Source organism: Pituophis catenifer, unplaced genomic scaffold, assembly GCF_029215685.1.
Source record: "Pituophis catenifer annectens isolate HBS135680 unplaced genomic scaffold, rPitCat1.0.hap2 SCAF_4, whole genome shotgun sequence".
NCBI classification, from domain to species: Eukaryota; Metazoa; Chordata; class Lepidosauria; order Squamata; family Colubridae; genus Pituophis; species Pituophis catenifer.
Genome location: NW_027256884.1, coordinates 120,084,589 through 120,103,622, shown reverse-complemented (window position 1 = coordinate 120,103,622; position 19,034 = coordinate 120,084,589). Strand labels below are relative to the sequence as shown.

At 43.5% G+C, this 19,034-nt stretch overlaps 1 protein-coding gene across 1 annotated transcript in view; it reads left to right on the top strand.

Moving 5' to 3' along the window:
• Positions 1–19,034, top strand: part of FAT3 (FAT atypical cadherin 3) — a 466,547-nt gene that overhangs the window by 266,183 nt on the left and 181,330 nt on the right. The window contains exon 4 of the mRNA XM_070943674.1: positions 15,801–16,115. Within this exon, the coding sequence (XP_070799775.1) occupies positions 15,801–16,115 (315 nt within the window). The remainder of the gene's footprint in view (positions 1–15,800; positions 16,116–19,034) is intronic.

Below are 19,034 nucleotides of genomic sequence, written 5' to 3'. Positions count from 1 at the left end.
AGCTTTCAGTTTCTGCTGTGCATGTGCGGGGGACAGGGCGCATGCGGCAGGGCCGCTGCGCATTGCACTTTGGGGGGTTGGGCATGCATTCGTGCATTCACCAGCACACGTACGCGTGCTTTGGGCACTCGGTCTGGAAAAGGTTAGCCATCCCTGAGATAGACCCATGAGGTGACACGCAGTATCCTCTCTGTGGGCACGCGAGCCATCACCCCAGTTCAGGTCCGCTGAGCATGCGTGCACGCCTCCTGCCGGCCAGCTGGTCTTTGGGTCTCTGCTGGGGGGCAGGGCGCATGCGGGGGGTTGTGCGTACATGCACGGGGAACATGTGGGGGGCGGATGCAGGCACGGGGGCAGGGTACATGCGGGGGCGGCCGAGTGTACATGTGTGGGGGTGGGGTGTGCGGGGGCCATGCATGCATGCATGGGGCGGTCGCATGCGGGGGTCATGTGTGCATGCGCAGGGTGCATGGGTGGGGCACATGCACATGTGCATTGCATTTTGGGGGTTTGGGCGCACATGCGCGCATTTGCACATGCGCAGCCGCGCTTTGGGCACTCTGTCCAGAAAAGGTTAGTCATCACTGAGATAGAGTATTTGAATTCGTGCTACAGTTCAGTTCAGCAGCTTTATGTGAACTTATAAAATAACTGTGGCTTATTCCTTGTTTATTTTTGCCATGCTACCTCCTTCAAATTCTTCAATGTTGTCTGCCTTTAAAGATACGGTCACCTCAGAGACACGAGAACAGCAAGACATGTGCTTATCAATTTTTTAAAAAACTGCTTTTGTCTACAGAACAAACACCCAGAATGGATCCAGAATACACGGGTAGATAGTCTGTATGAAGGTTTATGGAGGAGGTAGGGCTAATTGAAAATCCTCACCTGAAAAGCTTTGGGAATTGACTTCCTGTAAAAGTCATTCAAATTTACAGACGCTCCCGGTGGTACAAAAGGCCTTGTGGTCTTTATAGGTTTTGCTTTTCATTAAAAAGAAAAGCCTGCTCAGCTAATACTTTTGCCAGATCCCATGCTGGTCAGGATGCCAGTAGCTGCCCACTCAGGGAGCAGATTGTTGAAATATTGGACATGGCAGAATGTTTATGGAGATTCTCAATCATCCAGGCCATGGTTGTCCCAAAGGTTCTATTCCAAAAGACAACTTTACTTTCTTGAGGGGAAAAGTATAGAGACTCATTATACTATAATACCGTCTTTCCCTGAAAATAAGATCCTGTCTTATATTTTTTGAACCCCAAAATAAGCGCTTGGCCTTATTTTCAGGGAGGTCTTATTATTTTGGGGGGCATGGAGCAAGATGAGGCTCCTATTGCTCTCTTACCTGATTTCTAGCTCTGCATTTAAATATTTTCGGGGAGGGCTTATTTTCAGGGGGTGGCTTATTTTCGAGCATTGCACTCAAAAGGGCTGAGGTGGCGCATTGATTAAGGTGCAGTACTGCAACTACTTCACCTGGCTGCTAGTTCAGCAGATCAGCGGATCAAATCTCACCGGCTCAAGGTTGACTCAGCCTTCCATCCTTCCGAGGTGGGTAAAATAAGGACCCAGATTGTTGGGGGCAATATGCTATTTAGTATACTGTCTTTGGTGTAAGCCGCCCAGAGTCCTCAGAGAATGGGCGGCATAGAAATATTATTATTATTATTATTATTATTATTATTATTATTATTATTATTATTAATAATAACAACAACAACAACCCGATTGGGTTTATTATCAGGGGATGTCTTATTTTCGGGGAAACAGGGTAGCAGCCTAGATCACTGGTGGACAATCTGCAGGCTTCCACATAGAATAACAGACTTGGAAGGGACCTTGGAGGTCTTCTAGTCCAACCCCCTGCTTAGGCAGGAAACCCTATAGCAGTGGTGGTGAACCTTTTACTCACTGAGTGCCAAACAGGTAAGCGCTTCGCTTACACGCGGCTCCCCCATGTGTTGTGCGTGCAACCGCACCATCTGTACATGCGTGTGGCTTTCACGCAGCTCATCCCGTGCGCGCAATTGCACCATCTGCGCATGTGTGCGGCTTTCACACACGCAATGTATGCGCACAAATGCCATCTGCGCATGAGCACACTGCGTGCAGGTACTTGCACATGCATGCGCAAATGTATGTGCATGCACAGGAGAGCTCCAAAGAGCAAGTGGGTCTCTGGAATTGCACACATGCGTACTGGAGGCTTGAACAGCAGCTGGGGTGCGCACACATGCACAGCTGCAAGTGAGTTGGATGACAGCTCACATGCCCGGAAAGAAGGCTCTGTGTGCCACTTCAGGCATGTGTGCTATAGGTTCACCATCACGGCCCTATAGCATTTCAGACAAATGGTTATCCAACATCTTCTTAAAGACTTCCCGTGTTGGAGCATTTACAACTTCTGGAGGCAAGTTGTTCCACTGATTAATTGTTCTAACTGTCAAGAAATTTCTCCTTAGTTCTAAGTGGCTTCTCTCCTTGATCAGTTTCCACCCGTTGCTTCTTGTTCTACCCTCAGGTGCTTTGGAGAATAGCTTGACTCCCTCTTTTTTGGAGCAGCCCCTGAGATATTGGAACACTGCTATCATGTCTCCCCTAGTCCTTCTTTTCATTAAACTACACATACCTAGTTCCTGCAGCCATTCTTCATATGTTATATCTGACCTATTGCCTTGGGAGTAGCTCTTCATCCTGTCCTCCAAGGCCTTCCCTTTGCCTTCTAAACCATCCTCAACCACTGGCAAAAATGGGAAAGTAAAAGTTCTTCATCCCTGATATTGAGAGAAAAACTGAGATGTTGTTGCTTCCCTTTTCCAGCACAGATAGGTTTTTTAAAAAAGAAGAGACCTTCCTTAACCTTATTATTGTGTAAATTCTTATTTCGTTTGACCTTGAGTTGAGCAACATGGAATACACTCAAGTTTGGAAATGGAAACCAAGCTCAAAAAAGTATTTCTTGATTAGCACCGTGCATTATAATGATCCTTATATACGCACATATGGATACAAATATTACACCTCACCATGCTTCCTGCAGTGATACACACTTTGCAATTAATGAACTGTCAGATTCCAAGTCCTTAAAATGAAATATGTTACACTTTCTGTGTACACTAAAAGCATAATATCCCTTGGTCTGTTGATTCATTGGCATGAATACTCCTACCCCATCAGAAATTTATCAAATTAAAAAAAACCTGCTACCTTCTGTTTTTGGCTTGGGCAGAATCCTCCGGCTTAGTCTCTAGTGTTTTATATGCAGAGGATGTGTTTGTAGGAAATTCTCACCTGCAAATTAAAAAGATAAATTTTTTTTCTACCTCAATTAAATCTAGACCAGATAAGAAGTTGTTGTTGTTTTTTAAAATAGCATCACTTTCTCTCGGTATGCATAATAAACTTTGGCAAATACTTAATAAAGTTCACTTTATTTTAATGTTATTAATAATGTTTATTTAATAAAGTATTAATACATATTTTGGCAAATAGCCAGTTTGGTATTGTTCTGACCCAGCTCTCTTAAACACGACAAACCCTGTGAAGTTAACTCAAAGATTCCTTTATTAGGAGTGTCAGCAGCCCCGGCAAAAAGTTTCTCTCTCACCGCAGGCTACCAAGTCTGTCCAGCCAGGAGATGAATAGTTGTCTGCCACATCTATTAATCTCTGCCCCCTGCCTTTTATCCCCAGAGCTAGGGTGGGGCTTCGCTAGCAGCGGTGGCTCTTCCGTCCCAAGGATTGGCCCACAGATTTCCACTGCTCTCCTCTCCTCTGCCTTCCATGCATCAGGCACTGGACCAAGCTGTTCCTCCTCTTCCTCATCAGCCACTTCCAGACCTGGGGCTGTTGACTCTCAGTTTGAGGGTTAACGGATGGCCCAGGCTCCGCCTCTATATCTCTCTCTGCCAGCTCCATTCCCTCTTCCCCCTCAGTGCTCTCAGGTTGCCTTGATGCTGACCCTGACTCCCACACATCCTCCTCCTCTGAGTCGGCTGCTGGAGAGGCTGGTGGCTGACAGGCCACAACAGGTATAGTGGTTAAGGCACTGGCCTAGGAACCGGTGAGTTCTATTCCTGCCTTATGCATGAAAGCCAGTTGGGGACTTTCAGCCAATCACCAGGTCACTGTGAGTTCTAGTTCCACCTTAAGCATAAAAGCCAGCAGGGTAACTTTAGGACAAGGTAAGGATACCAGCAACAAGGTTACAGTTATAAGTGGGAGGAGATTGTTCTGTCCCCGTCTCCACATACACACAAACACAGCCAGCCGAGGGTTAAGAAAGCACTTGGCACGCACACAGGTTGTTATCTAAAACTTGGCAGCTATACGAGCATCGACTGCCAAGGGCTTTACTTCATCAGATAAACAGAAAATACATACAAATTGCAAATAGTCCAGTTCAAAACAAGGAACCTTCGGCAGATTTAGGCGTTGTTCAAGTGACTAGCCAGAGTTAGTTTTTGTCCGTCACAGAGTCTTAAATGGCCATCACACTCTCTTATATAGTCTCTGGGGTGTGGTCCAGTGACTCAGTTATAATCCCTGGCACGCCTCCTTAACTGCTGCAACCGTTTATCACGCCTTCGTTGGCATGGATCCAGGAACGACAGATCACCTCCCTCGCTCTCATCGGAGACACCTGGCTCCTGGCTAATCTCCTCTTCCTCGTCCGGCACTTGAGGCAGTGCCAGAGGGGAGGGGCCTGGAGAGGGAGGCCTGGCCGACTCCTCTTCTTCATGTTCGGAGCCTTCTTCCTCCGATGAGATAGGCTCGGAGGGCGGGGCCACAACAGAGAGGGGTGATAGGAACAATGAGAAGATTAATAGTAATGCAGACTTAGTGAATAGTTTGACAGTGTTGAGGGGATTATTTGTTTAGCAGAGTGATGGCGTTCGGGAAAAAACTGTTTTGTATTTAGTTGTTTTAGTGTGCAGGGCTCTATAGCGTCGTTTTGAGGGAGGGAGTTGAAACAGTTTATGTCCAGGATGCGAGGAATCTGTAAATATTTTCACAGCCCTCTTTTTGACTCATGCAATATACAGGTCCTCAATGGAAGGCAGGTTGGTAGCAATTGTATTTTCTGCAGTTCTAATTATCCTTTGAAGTCTGTGTCTGTCTTGTTGGGTTGCAGAACCAAACCAGACAGTTATGGAGGTGCAGATGACAGACTCAATGATTCCTCTGTAGAACTGGATCAGCAGCTCCTTGAGCAGTTTGAGCTTTCTGAGTTGGCGCATTAGTTTATGTCATGAACTCTTGAGCAAAAAGGACAAGTTCTTACCTTCTCCGGGACATAATTTCAGATATTTGAAAAACGTGGTCATGTACCCCTCCCAATTTTCTCTTCTGGAACCTTTCCCCCCCCCCCCACCCAGTTCTTCCTATCTCACTTTACAAGAGTTATTTTTTTAGTTCCTTGGTCGACTTTATTGACCTTCCCTGAGTTTGTTCCCATCTCTCTGTTTCCTTCTTAAACTGTTGTGTCTGAAACTGGGCATCGTATTTTAACTGGGTTTCGACCAAAGGAAGATTGAGTGGAACTATTACTTTCCGTGATTTCAAAATTCTTCAGGATTTACCGAGTTCCTGGCAGGACTCCTGCCTTCTATGAATACCATGGCATCATTCTGACAGATTTTGGCTAGCAAAACCCAACTGCATTCAGATCGACACATGAGAACCCAAGAACTCCTGCTAAGTAGTTTATATTGTAGAAAAGTCATAAAGCCGTTAATGAAAGAATTCAAACAATTAAAGGGTTTCAAGTACAAAACCTATGTTGCTAAGCTATTCGCTTTCTCTTCTTTTTTCCTTTTTAGCCAACCATTTGGCCTCCACTTTTGCAATGACGGAGGTCCTGTTTCCATCTGGCCCTTGTTTAAAAGATGGTCTGCGATGGTTATCAAGTTGTCATTCTCTGACCCTGTGAGAATTTACTCTCACAGATCAGGCATGACTAATGCTAAACCTCCTCAGTCAATTTTTGTCACAAAGATCTTAACGTATTTCTTCTTTTTCCTTCATCCATTTGTCTTAAAATATTTGCTTGCTTTCCTTTATCTGATTTATTACCGTATTTTTCGGAGTATAAAATGCACTTTTTTCCCTCCTAAAAGAGGATGAAAATTTGGGTGTGTCTTATACTCCGAATATAGCCCCCCCCCCCGCTACCCCCCCCCCCACCCTTTGGCCTCCGTGCAACTTCTTCCTGCTTGCAGAGATTGCCACTGACAATGGTTTATGTTTTGGGGCTCCGTACATTGCGTTTTCAGCCTCCAAACACTCCATTTGAGAGCCCTTCAAGGCTGTGGGGATCGCCAAAGCACATCGCCACCGATCGCCACCCGAAAATGTAACACGTTTGAACGTTTAAAACACTATGTGCGGTGCCCAAAATGGCTACCCAGAACAGCTGCTGTCTTCTCTTACCCCTTCTCAGCTTCACTGGAGCTTCCTCCAACGATCAGCTGTGCTTTCGAAGCTGTTTTTCAGCCCTAACGAGGCTCTAGAAATCTTCTGCACTTTGCCTGCTTTTCTCATTGCTGTTCCCTCCAACAATCAGTTGTGCTTTAGAAGCTGTTTTTAAATCCAAACCACTTGTGCACTCAAAACCAGCGAACTAATGTGCTGAAGCAGACCAGGCTAAGGATGCTAGCCAGATGAATACCTGGTAGGCAGAATTTTTTTTCCTATTTTCCTCCCCAAAAACTTAAGGTGTGTCTTACGCTCCAGTGCGTCTTATACTCTGAAAAATATGGTAGTTAATTGCTGAACTTGTCAGCTGGAAAGCTTGACAATCCAGGTTGGAGACCCAAGAGTCACACGACAAGGTGAGCTCCCAATACTTGTCCTGGCTCTTGCCCATCTAGCAGTTCAAAAGCATGCAAATGCAAGTAGATAAATAGGTACCACTTCAGTGGGAAGGTAACAGCATTCCATTCACTTCGGCATATAGCCATGCTGGCCACCTGACCACAGAAGTGTCTTCAGATAACTCTTGCCTCTCTCAGCTAAGAAATGGAGGTGAATACCACTCCTTAGGGGAACGTAGTGGCTCAGTGGCTAACATCAGAAAGGTTGGCAGTTTGGCGGTTTGAATCCCTGGTGACGTGTAACAGAGTGAGCTCCCGTTATTTGCCCCAGCTTCTGCCAACCTAGCAGTTCGAAAGCACGTAAAAATGCAAGTAGAAAAATAGGGACCACTTTGGTGAGAAGGTAACAGCACTCTGTGCACCTTCGGCATTTAGTCATGCCGGCCACATGACCACGGAGACGTCTTCGGACAGCACTGGCTCTTCGGCTTTGAAACGGAGATGAGCATCACCCCCTAGAGTCGGGAACAACTAGCATGTATGTGCGAGGGGAACCTTTATCTTTACCTATGTTTTTAAGAATATCATTTAGCTGTTACGTTGTTTAATGGATTGCATTGTCATGTTAGACAATTTGGTGTGATTCTAATTTATACAATAATATTTTCCTTTCTTTTCCTCTCCTCTCCTCCTCCTTTACCTTTATCTTTACCACTCCTTAGAGTCGGGCACAATTGGATAGGAGAAACCTTTAGTTTTACCTTTAATAATTCACTTTTGGTTTCCCCATCAAAAAAGTTTGAGTAAGATCTTACTGTTCCACTTCTTTATAAGCTTTTCAGTCTTGGTCTTATTGCTTTAATGACTCCATCCTGTAAATGACAGTACCAGGACGCAAATTTCCTTTCTTGAATGGACATAGTCTTTGCTTTTTCACTGTCTAAAGATATACCTCTTAAAAACACTTCCAAGCTTCTCCTAAATTGGTAGCATACATCTTATAGATACAGACCCTGAAACTATTATAGGTCCTTTGTCATCTTCTGAAGCTTTGTGGGAACTCTCATGTCTTCTCAAGAGCCTTTATGCTCCAAGTCTCCTATGGGAAATACCTCTTCTCTACTGCAACGAGTATCAAGGGAAATCACTCTGCAGTGTGCTGCTAAATGTTTGAGAACTGACACAGCCAGTTTCATTGTTACTATCATGTCACTCACTGTAGAACAGCTGATTGGTGTGCTGGACTTCAAGGGTCATCTCTGCTGTCAACTGACTTGCAAAATTCCAGAAAATCTAACAATTGGCTCTTGCAAACTGATGCAAGCCGGCTCCAGGAAATAACTGAAGTCACTTAATGGCCTTCTAAAAGACTTCTAACGCAAAAAAAGGAGAGCATAAAGAGATAAATCCCATAATCTCTCTGCTATCTACTCTGCCCCTTGTGAGTCCTTCTCCACACTAGTTGTTGCCTCTGTGTTTTCATTGGTTCCATGTTGCGAGGTTGACTGATGAGGACTGTTCTGTCTCATTTGGATCAGTTCCTTTTGTTTGATGTCAAGAACCTCAACATTATTTCTTGGTTCCCCTCGGTGTACTAGTCTCAGCAACAGAGACAATCCGGTAGAAGCTAAGCCTGATCACACATGGGAAATGATGATGATGATGATGATGATATCCATTCAGTTGGGTCCGACTCTTGGCGATTCTATGCACCAGGTCCCTCCACATCTTCCAATCTTATATATTTATATTATATATTTTCCTTTATTGTACATCACATTTCCAGTTTTGTAACGACAGTGTACTGGCTGTATCAGGTCCTTTTTAAGTATAGATAGTATTATATACCCTGAGTATAACCATTATTCTCGTAGTCATACAATATAGTCTCTTTTAAATACATAATGTTGTACATCATTGTTATAACCATTATTTTCATAGTTGTACCATAATGCTCTATACATTTATCACTCTATATGTTTTAATCTATAGTCACGTACAGTCCGATAGTACTATTGCTTACGGTATATATTCTTATATATGTCTATATAACTGTATCTATTTCTATTTTGTTGATCTTTAAGTTATTAAGTTATTAAGTTACTAATCTCTGCACCTGTTGTTGTTAGTTGCGAAGTCGTGTCTGACCCATTGCGACCCCATGGACAATGTTCCTCCAGGCCTTCCTGTCCTCTACCATCCTCTGGAGTCCATTTAAGCTCACGCCAACTGCTTCAGTGACTCCATCCAGTCACCTCATTCTCTGTCGTCCCCTTCTTCTTTTGCCCACAATCTTTCCCAGCATTAGGCTCTTCTCCAGTGAGTCCTTCCTTCTCATTAGGTGGCCAAAGTATTTGAGTTTCATCTTCAGGATCTGGCCTTCTAAAGAGCAGTCAGGGTTGATCTCCTCTAGAACTGACCGGTTTGATGGCCTCGCAGTCCAAGGGACTCACAGGAGTCTTCTCCAGCACCAGAGTTCAAAGGCCTCAATTCTTTGGCACTCAGCCTTTCTTATGGTCCAAATTTCACAGCCATACATTGCAACTGGGAAAACCATAGTCTTGACTATACACACTTTTGTTGGCAGTGTGATGCACCTGTTATCTAACCATTTGTACAGTAAGTCCCATTATAAGTAATACTCTGATTCATCTTTATCTTTAAGTTCCATCATTAACCTGTCCAATTCGGCACATTCTAATATTTTCTTTATTATCTTTTTGTCTATAGGTATACTTTCATTTTTCCAATTTTGTGCATATGTGATTCTAGCTGCTGTTGTTACATGTAACATTAAGCATGTGATTCTTTTATTGTATTTCCCCAGCAGTATACCTAATAAGAATAGTTCTGGTTTTAGATCTATTTGTTGTGCTGTCATCTCGTCTAACCACCTTTTTATCTTCCAATCTTGAACTACTTCTGTGAATTGTACTATGCTCTGGCTGGTGTCAGCTCTGATGGTGTCCAACCACCCTTTTTTTTTTTTTTTGACGTCTTTGTTTCCTTTTACCACTAATTCTTTCAAACATAATTGCTTTGTCCAGTGAATTCCACTGTGTGACTTGCCCAAAGCAAGTGAGATGCAGTTTCATGATTTTGAGATTATCATTTCTCCAAAACCTTCAAAAAAAGTTCTGCTCAGGCAAATTTGACCAATTAGAAAATTCCGGTTATCCGTTAGTAATCACTTTTCTTTTTTCCACTGTCTTCATACATGGGAAACTCAACACAAGTAGTTCACATATTTGGAAAAGTTCCCTGTAATTAAACTTTGGGCCTGACAAATCATTAATTGTAAAATTGCTTTTCAGCTTTCATGACCTACATTACATAACATACATTAATCAAAACAGAAAACAAAAGGAAAGGGGGAAAAAAAACCCATGGTATAGAACAGAACAAATAATTTGAATAGAGATGAGTAAGTTCAGAGAGCTGAATAAGTTAAATTAATAACCGAGCTGCAGCTTAACGTTTAATTGCTGACCATTTCATTGTGGATGGTACTCTGGAAATAAATAATGCAAGATGATATTTTTCAACATTTTTCTTTCTTGTTTCAACTGAACGCGATACCATTACAGAGGAGAGGCAGGTATGGATTTTTACTAACTTGAAAGTAGCTTAGGTTCTGCTTTTGCAAAAAGCTGCTAATACACCAATTCCCACGATGACAGTGTTTGATGGTTGCAAGCCAAGCTCCCTTGTATTTTGTTCCGTCTGGCTCTGTTGACCTCCCGTTTCATATTGATTGTTGTGTTTGTTAACTGCTGTGTTGGTTTATTTAGTCGGTACTTCCCACATGTTTTCTTTTCACTCTTGTTAAAATAAAAATGAAACTGATCGTTCTGAATCATCACAAAAATAAGAGAGATACAGAGAGCATCTTCAGACATGTATCTGTTTTGATTGATCCCAGAGATTTGAGCCAGATTGGCTCCCTCACTCTGAAAAGCAAAATGACCAGCCTACCTAAATAGCCAGCACTGAAAGTCATGCTTACCTCCAACATTATCAGACTTCAGGAAGAAATTAAAAACAGACTTTTTTTCTGGAAGGCTTTGGGGACTGAAATCCTATTTATTTGGGGAAATTTAATGTCTTTCTAAGATTTTTTTTTTTAGTTACTCTACTATTATCATGCTTTGTTGATTTATTGTGAGTCACTGAGAATCTTCCACGATTGCAGCAGGATATAAATGTAATTAATAAAGTCTTCTTCTTTTTTTTGAGTGACTATATTAACCTTGGTGAATTTGACAGGAAATCGAGTTTGACAGGAATGCCAGTGAAAACGGGCTCCCAAGCTCCGTTTTCGGTTGCCACAGCCTCCTCCAATCCTCTGCCAGCAAAAACAGAGCTCGGGAGGGCCACATACTCCATTTTTGCTAGCAGAAGACCACAGGCCGGTCCTTTGCTGTTTCTAGGGTAGTCCCATGGGCCAGATCTAAGTACCTCATGAGCCAGATCCGGCTCCCGGGCCTTGAGTCTGACACCCCTGTTGTAAGATATGTTGACTTCAACTTCCAGAATTTCCCTTAACGTCTATTTTAATTCTGTTTTTGGTCCATGACTATACATATAAACCAATAAAATCACAAAATAATGACCTCGTTGGCAAGGCTCACATATCTGGTTTGGGATATGTTGTGGGCCGTCAGCAGCATGTGCAGCTAGTAGCTGATTCAGACAGCGAGGAGGCTGGTGTGGTGCTGCGTCAGCAGCCTGTGCAGCTAGCACTTGAGTCGGACAATGAGGAGGCTGGAGAAGATGTGGTGCCAGAGGCGGGGATTCAGCCAGGGCCTTCAAAACCTCCAGAAGCTCCCTTAAGTGAAGAGGACGAAGAGAAGGAGCCTCTTCTCGATGCACGGGCGCTAGAGCTGCCAAAAGGCAGGAGTGGCTTCTCAGGAGGAGGTCTCCTCGAGATTAAGGCTTGGGACTAATTGGCCACTCCCTTAACCTATTTAAGGAGGAACGGCAACTGAAACAATTTGCAGGGAACAACTTAGTTCACATACCTTCGTGTCTTGTCTTGCTTATCTTATCAACTTCCTGAAAATTGTTTCTGGGCATTCTGCCAACCATAGTAACCTTTCAGTTATTATTCTTTGAATTCTTGGCGGCTGTTAATGTAATTAGTTAACAGCCGTTGTTGAAAAAGACTGGTTTATTTAATAAACTAAGGTTTGAATGGACTTTGTGCTGCGTTCTTTGGGGTCCGTAGCTGGGGCAGAACAGTATATTTGAAACCCCCAACCCAATCACTGTATATCCTCTCCCCCACTATTAATTTAGAGATGGTTAATTTTAACCCCAAAGAGTTAGTTTGGGGCTAACCTAATTCACCCCTTCCCACTGTCAACTGTGTAATGCAAACTATAGAGCACGCCTGTGTTAGCAATAGCAATAGCACTAGCAATAGCACTTAGACTTATATACCTCTTCATAGTGCTTTTACAGCCCTCTCTAAGCAGTTTACAGAATCATCCTATTGCCCCCAACAATCTGGGTCCTCATTTTACGCACCTCGGAAGGATGGAAGGCTGAATCAACCTTGAGCCGGTGAGATTTGAACTGCTGAACTGCAGCTAGCAGTCAGCTGAAGTAGCCTGCAGTACTGCACTCTTAACCACTGTGTCACCTCGACTCTTGCCGAGGAATCCATCCTGAATTTTCTCATGCTGATAGAATCTGTGAATCATGCTGTGAAAGATGTAGCTGAGTTTGTGCTTCTCTGCCCATGGCTTCTACTTGAAGGATCTCGGTGTCAGGCATGATGTCCTCAGAAATTATCACATCGTAGCTTGGGTGGGAAAATTCTGGACCGTTATCGTTGTTGTCCAAAACTTTGATTAATACCTTTAGTTAAGAATCAAAGTGGGGAAAAAGAAAAGAGAAGAGAGATTTATATATTTACCAACTCTTGTCAAAAGGAGATACAATTATTTGGAATACAGAAATTTACATTTAGTTTCGCAGCTACTAAGATTGTCGGTCGAGCAGGTACAAAAATAGCCAGGGAAATGTTTGAAGCCTGGGAAACGGGCCCCTCGTCAGTCAACAGGAGTGCTGAATTACCACCAGTTTATCAAATACTTAGGAGCCGAAGGCTTGGCAGCACAAGGAAACAGCAGCCAATAGCCAGCCCTCAACACACCAATCAGCCAATAGGAAGACACCACATAAACACGACTCACAGAACAGCCCAAAGCATGTATTCCAGTAGAGAGAAATTCCCTGAAGATGGGCTCCAGCATGAGTCCAAATGCTCGGACGAGTAAATCTCTGGTCCCGCTGACCGACCCAGATTCGATCTTGGAAACTATATAGTTAATTGTTCTTTCCTTATGCAAGTTCTAGAAAGACTTAAGCCAAAGTGTGATGTTATTGTTTTACTTTGGTTTTTCCAAAGGGGGACATTGACAACTGTAAACTCACTGCCCTCCCACTTCACGTCTCCACTAATTTATTCCCTTCTTGCTTTTCCACAAAGTAAAACAGATTTAACCTCCTAGGTGGATACTTTTTTTTTTACTGGGATATTATTTCCATTCAGGGAAATCTACAAAGCAAAGCCTACATTCCCTTAAAGAATAATAATTAAAATGTTATTTCACAGCTTATTGTAGTCCCGGAGCAGTTTGCTGTAATAACCTACCACCAAAATTAATAAAGCGTTTTAAAATAACCGTTGAAAATTAAGTTTTAAGTCAACCTTAAAAGCTGTTTTGGGGAAAAAGGTGTCTTTAAAACCTTTTTGAATGCTAGTAAGGGGGCCAATCTCAATCGGGGAGTGAATTCTAGAGCAAGGAATAAGGATAGGAAAGACTGCAGCTATTTTAAGAAAGCATTGATCTTTATTAGGACAGCAACCATTTGATTCATCCCTTGCAGCCTAATACATGGTACAAGTAATCCTCAATTTACAACCATTAGTTTAGTGACTATTCAAAATTGCGACACAGAAAAGTGACTTATGACCATTTCTCACACTTACGACTGTTGCAGCATCCCCATGGTAACGTGATCAGAATTCAGACTCTTATCAACAGGCATGTATGGGTTCTACTTACCTTTACTTTCACAACAGGAGTGTGCGCGCTTCTGCGCATGCGCAGATAACCCATGATGACGTCGTGGCAGGTGGGCAGAGCCTCCCGCTGGTTTTACTACCGGTTCTATAGAACCAGACCGAACCGGGGGCAACCCACCACTGGTATGTATGTATCAGTGGTGACATTCAAATTTTTTCCCTACCGGTTCTGTGGGTGTGGCTTGGTGGTGGCTCCTGTGACTGAGTGGGTGTGGCCAACTCGATGTCACTCACAGCCATGGCCACTCAGTCACATGACACCGCCCCCCACCAAGCCACACCCACAGAACCCGGTAGGAAAAAAATGTGTTTATGAGCATGAGAAGGGCTCATAGTGAATACTGTGGCAGAGAGAAGCCGAACTTTTCCCCCTCCATTCACAGCGGAGCTGCTGCTCCCTTTATTGTCCCGACCGGCCCCCTCCCTCCCAGCGACTACCTTAAAGGGACAGGCTACAGCGGCCAGAAGATGTGAGCGGCGAGCAGGCAGGCGTGGAGGTGATTTTTACCGTTCCGTGAACTGATTCAAATCGTCCCTACTGGTTCACCCGAGCCGGTCCGATCCAGTTGAATTTCACCCCTGGTATGTATGTATGTATGTATCAGGAGTGAAATGTTCCCGGTTTGGGCCAGATCGCCCGATCCGGTAGCGATGGAGGCAGGTGGTTCGGAGAACCGGTAGCAAAAATCCCTCCCCCCCCCCCCCGCCCAGCTGAGCCACACGATCATCAGAGGCTTTTTTTCTTTTAAATGCCTCTGACGATCCAAGATGAGTTGCCTGATCATCAGAGGCATTTAAAAGAAAAAAAGCCTCTGATGATCGCAACTCAGCTGGGATTGTCAGAGCCTTTTGAAAGCATTTTTTTACAACCTCTTCCCCGAAGAGGTTGTAGAAAAAATGGTTTTAAAAGTTTTTTTTTAAAAAAAATTGGTCACGCCCACCCAGTCACATTACCCCCTCCCACCAAGCCATGCCCACAGAAACAGTAGTAACAAATTTTAGATTTCACCACTGGTATTATGTATGTATGTATGTATGTATGTATGTATGTATGTATGTATGTATGTGTGTATGTATGTATTTAATATTGCCGCCTATTCGCCCATGGCAAATTTTATTTTACAGAATAAAAGACCACATTTAAAACAATAAAAACCAACAAAAAGAATCAAATACAGTACAATATAGCAAAATCACCCCCACCTCCCACCTCCCGCCCCGGTGACAGCAGATCAAATAAGCCATTTAATGGGCTTTATTTATGACAGTTGCAGCATCCCAGGGTCATGTGATCCACTTTTGTGACCTTCTGACAAGCAAAGCAAACAGGGAAGCCAGATTCACTTAACAACCGTGTAACTAATTTAACTGCAGCAATCCACTTAACAACTGTGGCAAGGAAGGTCGTAAAATGAGACAAAACTCACTTAACAACATTCTCAGATTGGAAGCATTCTGCTTTGAGTTCAGATCTCCCCACTTTGGGGCTCAAAGCTTTCGTCTCAACTTCCAAACAGGACATTTGAGATAGTTCACTGTTTTGTTCGTATTTAAGTGGTGCAGTGGCTTAGAGGTAGAGCTCTCGCCTCTCAATCAGGGGGCTGTGAGTTCGATGCTAGGAAGAGGCAGATATTTCTCTCTCTGGGCATAGTGAGAATATATCTGCCGGGGGAAAAACTCTGCATTGGTGACAGGAAGGGCATCCAGCCAGTAAACACTCAGCTCCATTCAGTTGCCTCAGACTCCACCCCACAAGGGATTACAAGGTCATTAAAAGAAGATGATGACTGTTTTGCTCATGTTTATTTATATTCCGTTTCAACTTTTTACTAGCTTTGTGCACTTCTAACATTTTTTTTGTTGTTGCTATTGTTACTCTTTCCACTTCAGGTGACAGTAACGGATGGAGGGGTCTCTCCCAAGCAGTCGACGGTATGGCTGGTAGTCCAGGTTTTGGATGAAAACGATAACAAGCCTCAGTTCCCAGAGAAAGTCTATCAGGTCAAGTTGCCCGAAAGGGACCGAAAGAAGAGAGGGGAGCCCATATACCGAGCCTTTGCCTTCGACAAGGACGAAGGCCCCAACGCCGAGATTTCCTACAGCATTGTGGATGGAAACGAAGACGCCAAATTCTTCATTGACCCCAAGACTGGAATGGTTTCTTCGCGAAAGCAGTTCACTGCGGGGAGCTATGATATCTTAACTGTAAGAGTTCAGTACTGGAATAAGCTTTAAGAGCAGGTTTTACTGTTTTTAAGTATTTTGCGGGAAGTCCTTGAGTTACGACTAGCCACTTAACAACAACAAATTACGATGGGCCTAGAACGAACGTGTTATAGCCCATAAAGCACTTCTAGCCATCATCTTAAAATATGCCTCACACATGCACACCACATATATATTATACAAACACAAAGACTTATATATAGTCCTTGACTTACAACTTGGTCACTTAACATGAAGTTATGATGGGCCTAGAACAAATAAAACACTTCTAACCATCTTAAAATGTCATGCTTCACACACACAAGCAAACCACATATATATTACACACACACACACACACACACACACACACACACACACACAGAGTCCCCAACATACAGCAGGTCACTTAAACAACAACTAAAACGATGGGCCTATAACTCTAGTGTCTGACTCTAGGGTTTGGTGCTCATCTCCATTTCTTAGCCGAGGGAGCCAGCATTATCTGAAGACATTTCTGTGGTCATGTGGCCAGCATGACTATGTGCTGAGGTGCACAGAACACTGTTACCTTCCCACCTTAGTGAGATACCTGTTTATCTACTCGCATTTGCATGCTTTTGAACTGCTAGGTGGGCAGGAGCTAGAGCAAGGAACAGGAGCTCACTCCATCATGCCACACTCGGGTCTCGAACCTGGGCTATCAGCTTTCTGTCTAATAAACTCAGTATCTTTAATCACTGATCCATCGCACCCCTGATGGATTTTCAATTTTTGACCTGGACTTTCAAGTAAGTTGAATTCAGGTATCTCCATTCAAACCAAATGTACTTTAAGACTCAGTATTGTCTCATTCTTACTGAATATGAATATGGGACTCGGTGACTCAGTGGCTAAGACTCCAGCGGTTCAAATCCCTAGTGCCGCGTAATGGGGTGAGCACCTGTTACTTGTCCCAGCTTCTGCCAACCTAGCAGTTCTAAAGCACGTAAAAATGCAAGTAGAAAAATAGGGACCGGCTTTGGTGGGCAGGTAACAGCGTTCTGTGCACCTTTGATGTTTAGTCATGCCGGCCACATGACCACGGAGACGTCTTCGGACAGTGCTGGCTCTTCAGCTTTGAAATGGAGATGAACACCGCCCTCTAGAGTCGGGAATGACTAGCACATATGTGCAAGGGGAACCTTTACCTTTTATCTACTGAATATGAAAAATAGTTGGCAGGATGGCCTATATGTGAGAGATTAATTGGAATCCACCTTCTTCATTATTGGAAGGAATTCACAGGAACTTAATTGGATGGCAAGTGGTGGAGGGTTAAGTGGGCACAGGTGTCTGCTGGTGTGTCATGCAGGTCGACAGCAGGCCTTCTCGGTGCATCTGATTTAAAAGCCATAACAGTGGATGCATGGTGGCAGCAAATTACAGTCTAGGCAGGTGGCTTTTCACAACTCACTCTGTGTAACAAATGAACTTTGATTCTTGGGAACTAGTTCAATGGCAAGCAAGGCTGTTTGCTCAAAGTGCTTAATCAGGTCTGATGAATATTTAGTTGCTGCTTCACACAAGATGTGAAGTGTGGCTAGTGTTGATCTTGATTAGAGTTTGTGGGGGGGTTTCTAAATTAGTAAATTGTACGAAGAGGTAATCCTCGGCTTATGACTGCTCGCAGAAGAGAAGAGAAGAGAAGAGAAGAGAAGAGAAGAGAAGAGAAGAGAAGAGAAGAGAAGAGAAGAGAATTCTTTATTGGCACACAAGGAATTTGTCTTTGGTGCATATGCTCTCTGTGTACATAAAAGGGAAAAAAATACATTCATCAAGAATCATAAGACACAACAATTAGTGATAGTCATAGGTTACTAATAAGCAATCAAAAAAACAATTGCTACCAACCTGCCATCCATTGAGGACCTGTATACTACACGAGTCAAAAAGAGGGCTTAATAAATTAATAAATATACCACTTCACAGTGCTTTACAGCACTCTCTGGGCAGTTTACAGATTCAGCATATTGCTTCCAACAATCTGGGTCCTCGTTTTACCGACCTCGGAAGGATGGAAGGCTGAATCAATCTTGAGCCGGTCAGGATCGGACTCCTGGCTGTGAGCAGAGTTAGTCTGCAATACTGACTCCCAAGCACTTGAATTTTGATCCTGTTGCTGCAGGGAACACTACAACAATCAAGTGTAAGGACCAAAGTCACTTTTTTCAGTGCTGTCATAACTTCAAATGGTCGTTAAACCAATGATTGTAAGTTGATGACTTGATTACCAACAAAGAGAGGAAAGCAAAGTTTGCACTTGACAACTCTTTAACTTTGGTTGGGCTCAGTCTCAAGTTTAAAAAGGTAAATAAGACGAATTGATTGGAAGAACAACAACATGTTGTTCAGAAGTCTTTTGCAGACAAAATACCCTCCTCCCCACCCCCCCCAAAAAAAACAGGAAAATAACACTAGACTAGTGGCCTTTGATTAGATTTAAATACCAAGCACATCCATGAAAATTATTTGCCCTGAAAGTCCTGTTTCTACAAACCTTGGGACCTTGTCAACATTTGTTACTTCACTCTGGTCCTTGTTTCTTCCAAAAACATTTTAAGAAGAAATTCCATATTCTCCCCTCCCGCCTCCTTTTCACTACCCACTGGTCATCCACCCTGTTGCCTTAAATGTTTTCACCAAAAATACAAAATGTCATGACAGAATAATAGAGTTGGAAGCAGGGAGGGTATTCACTTACTTTCCCTACCGGTTCGCAAATGTGAGCATGTCCCACGCATGTGCCCGGCCTTCCGTGCACGCACTTTGCTGGCAGGTGTGCCTTCCACGCATGCACCTGTGCCTCAAAAACGTGCCTAATTAGGATGGCATAGAGCCAGGTTGGCCAGTGATTTCCGATACCAGTTCGGGCGAACC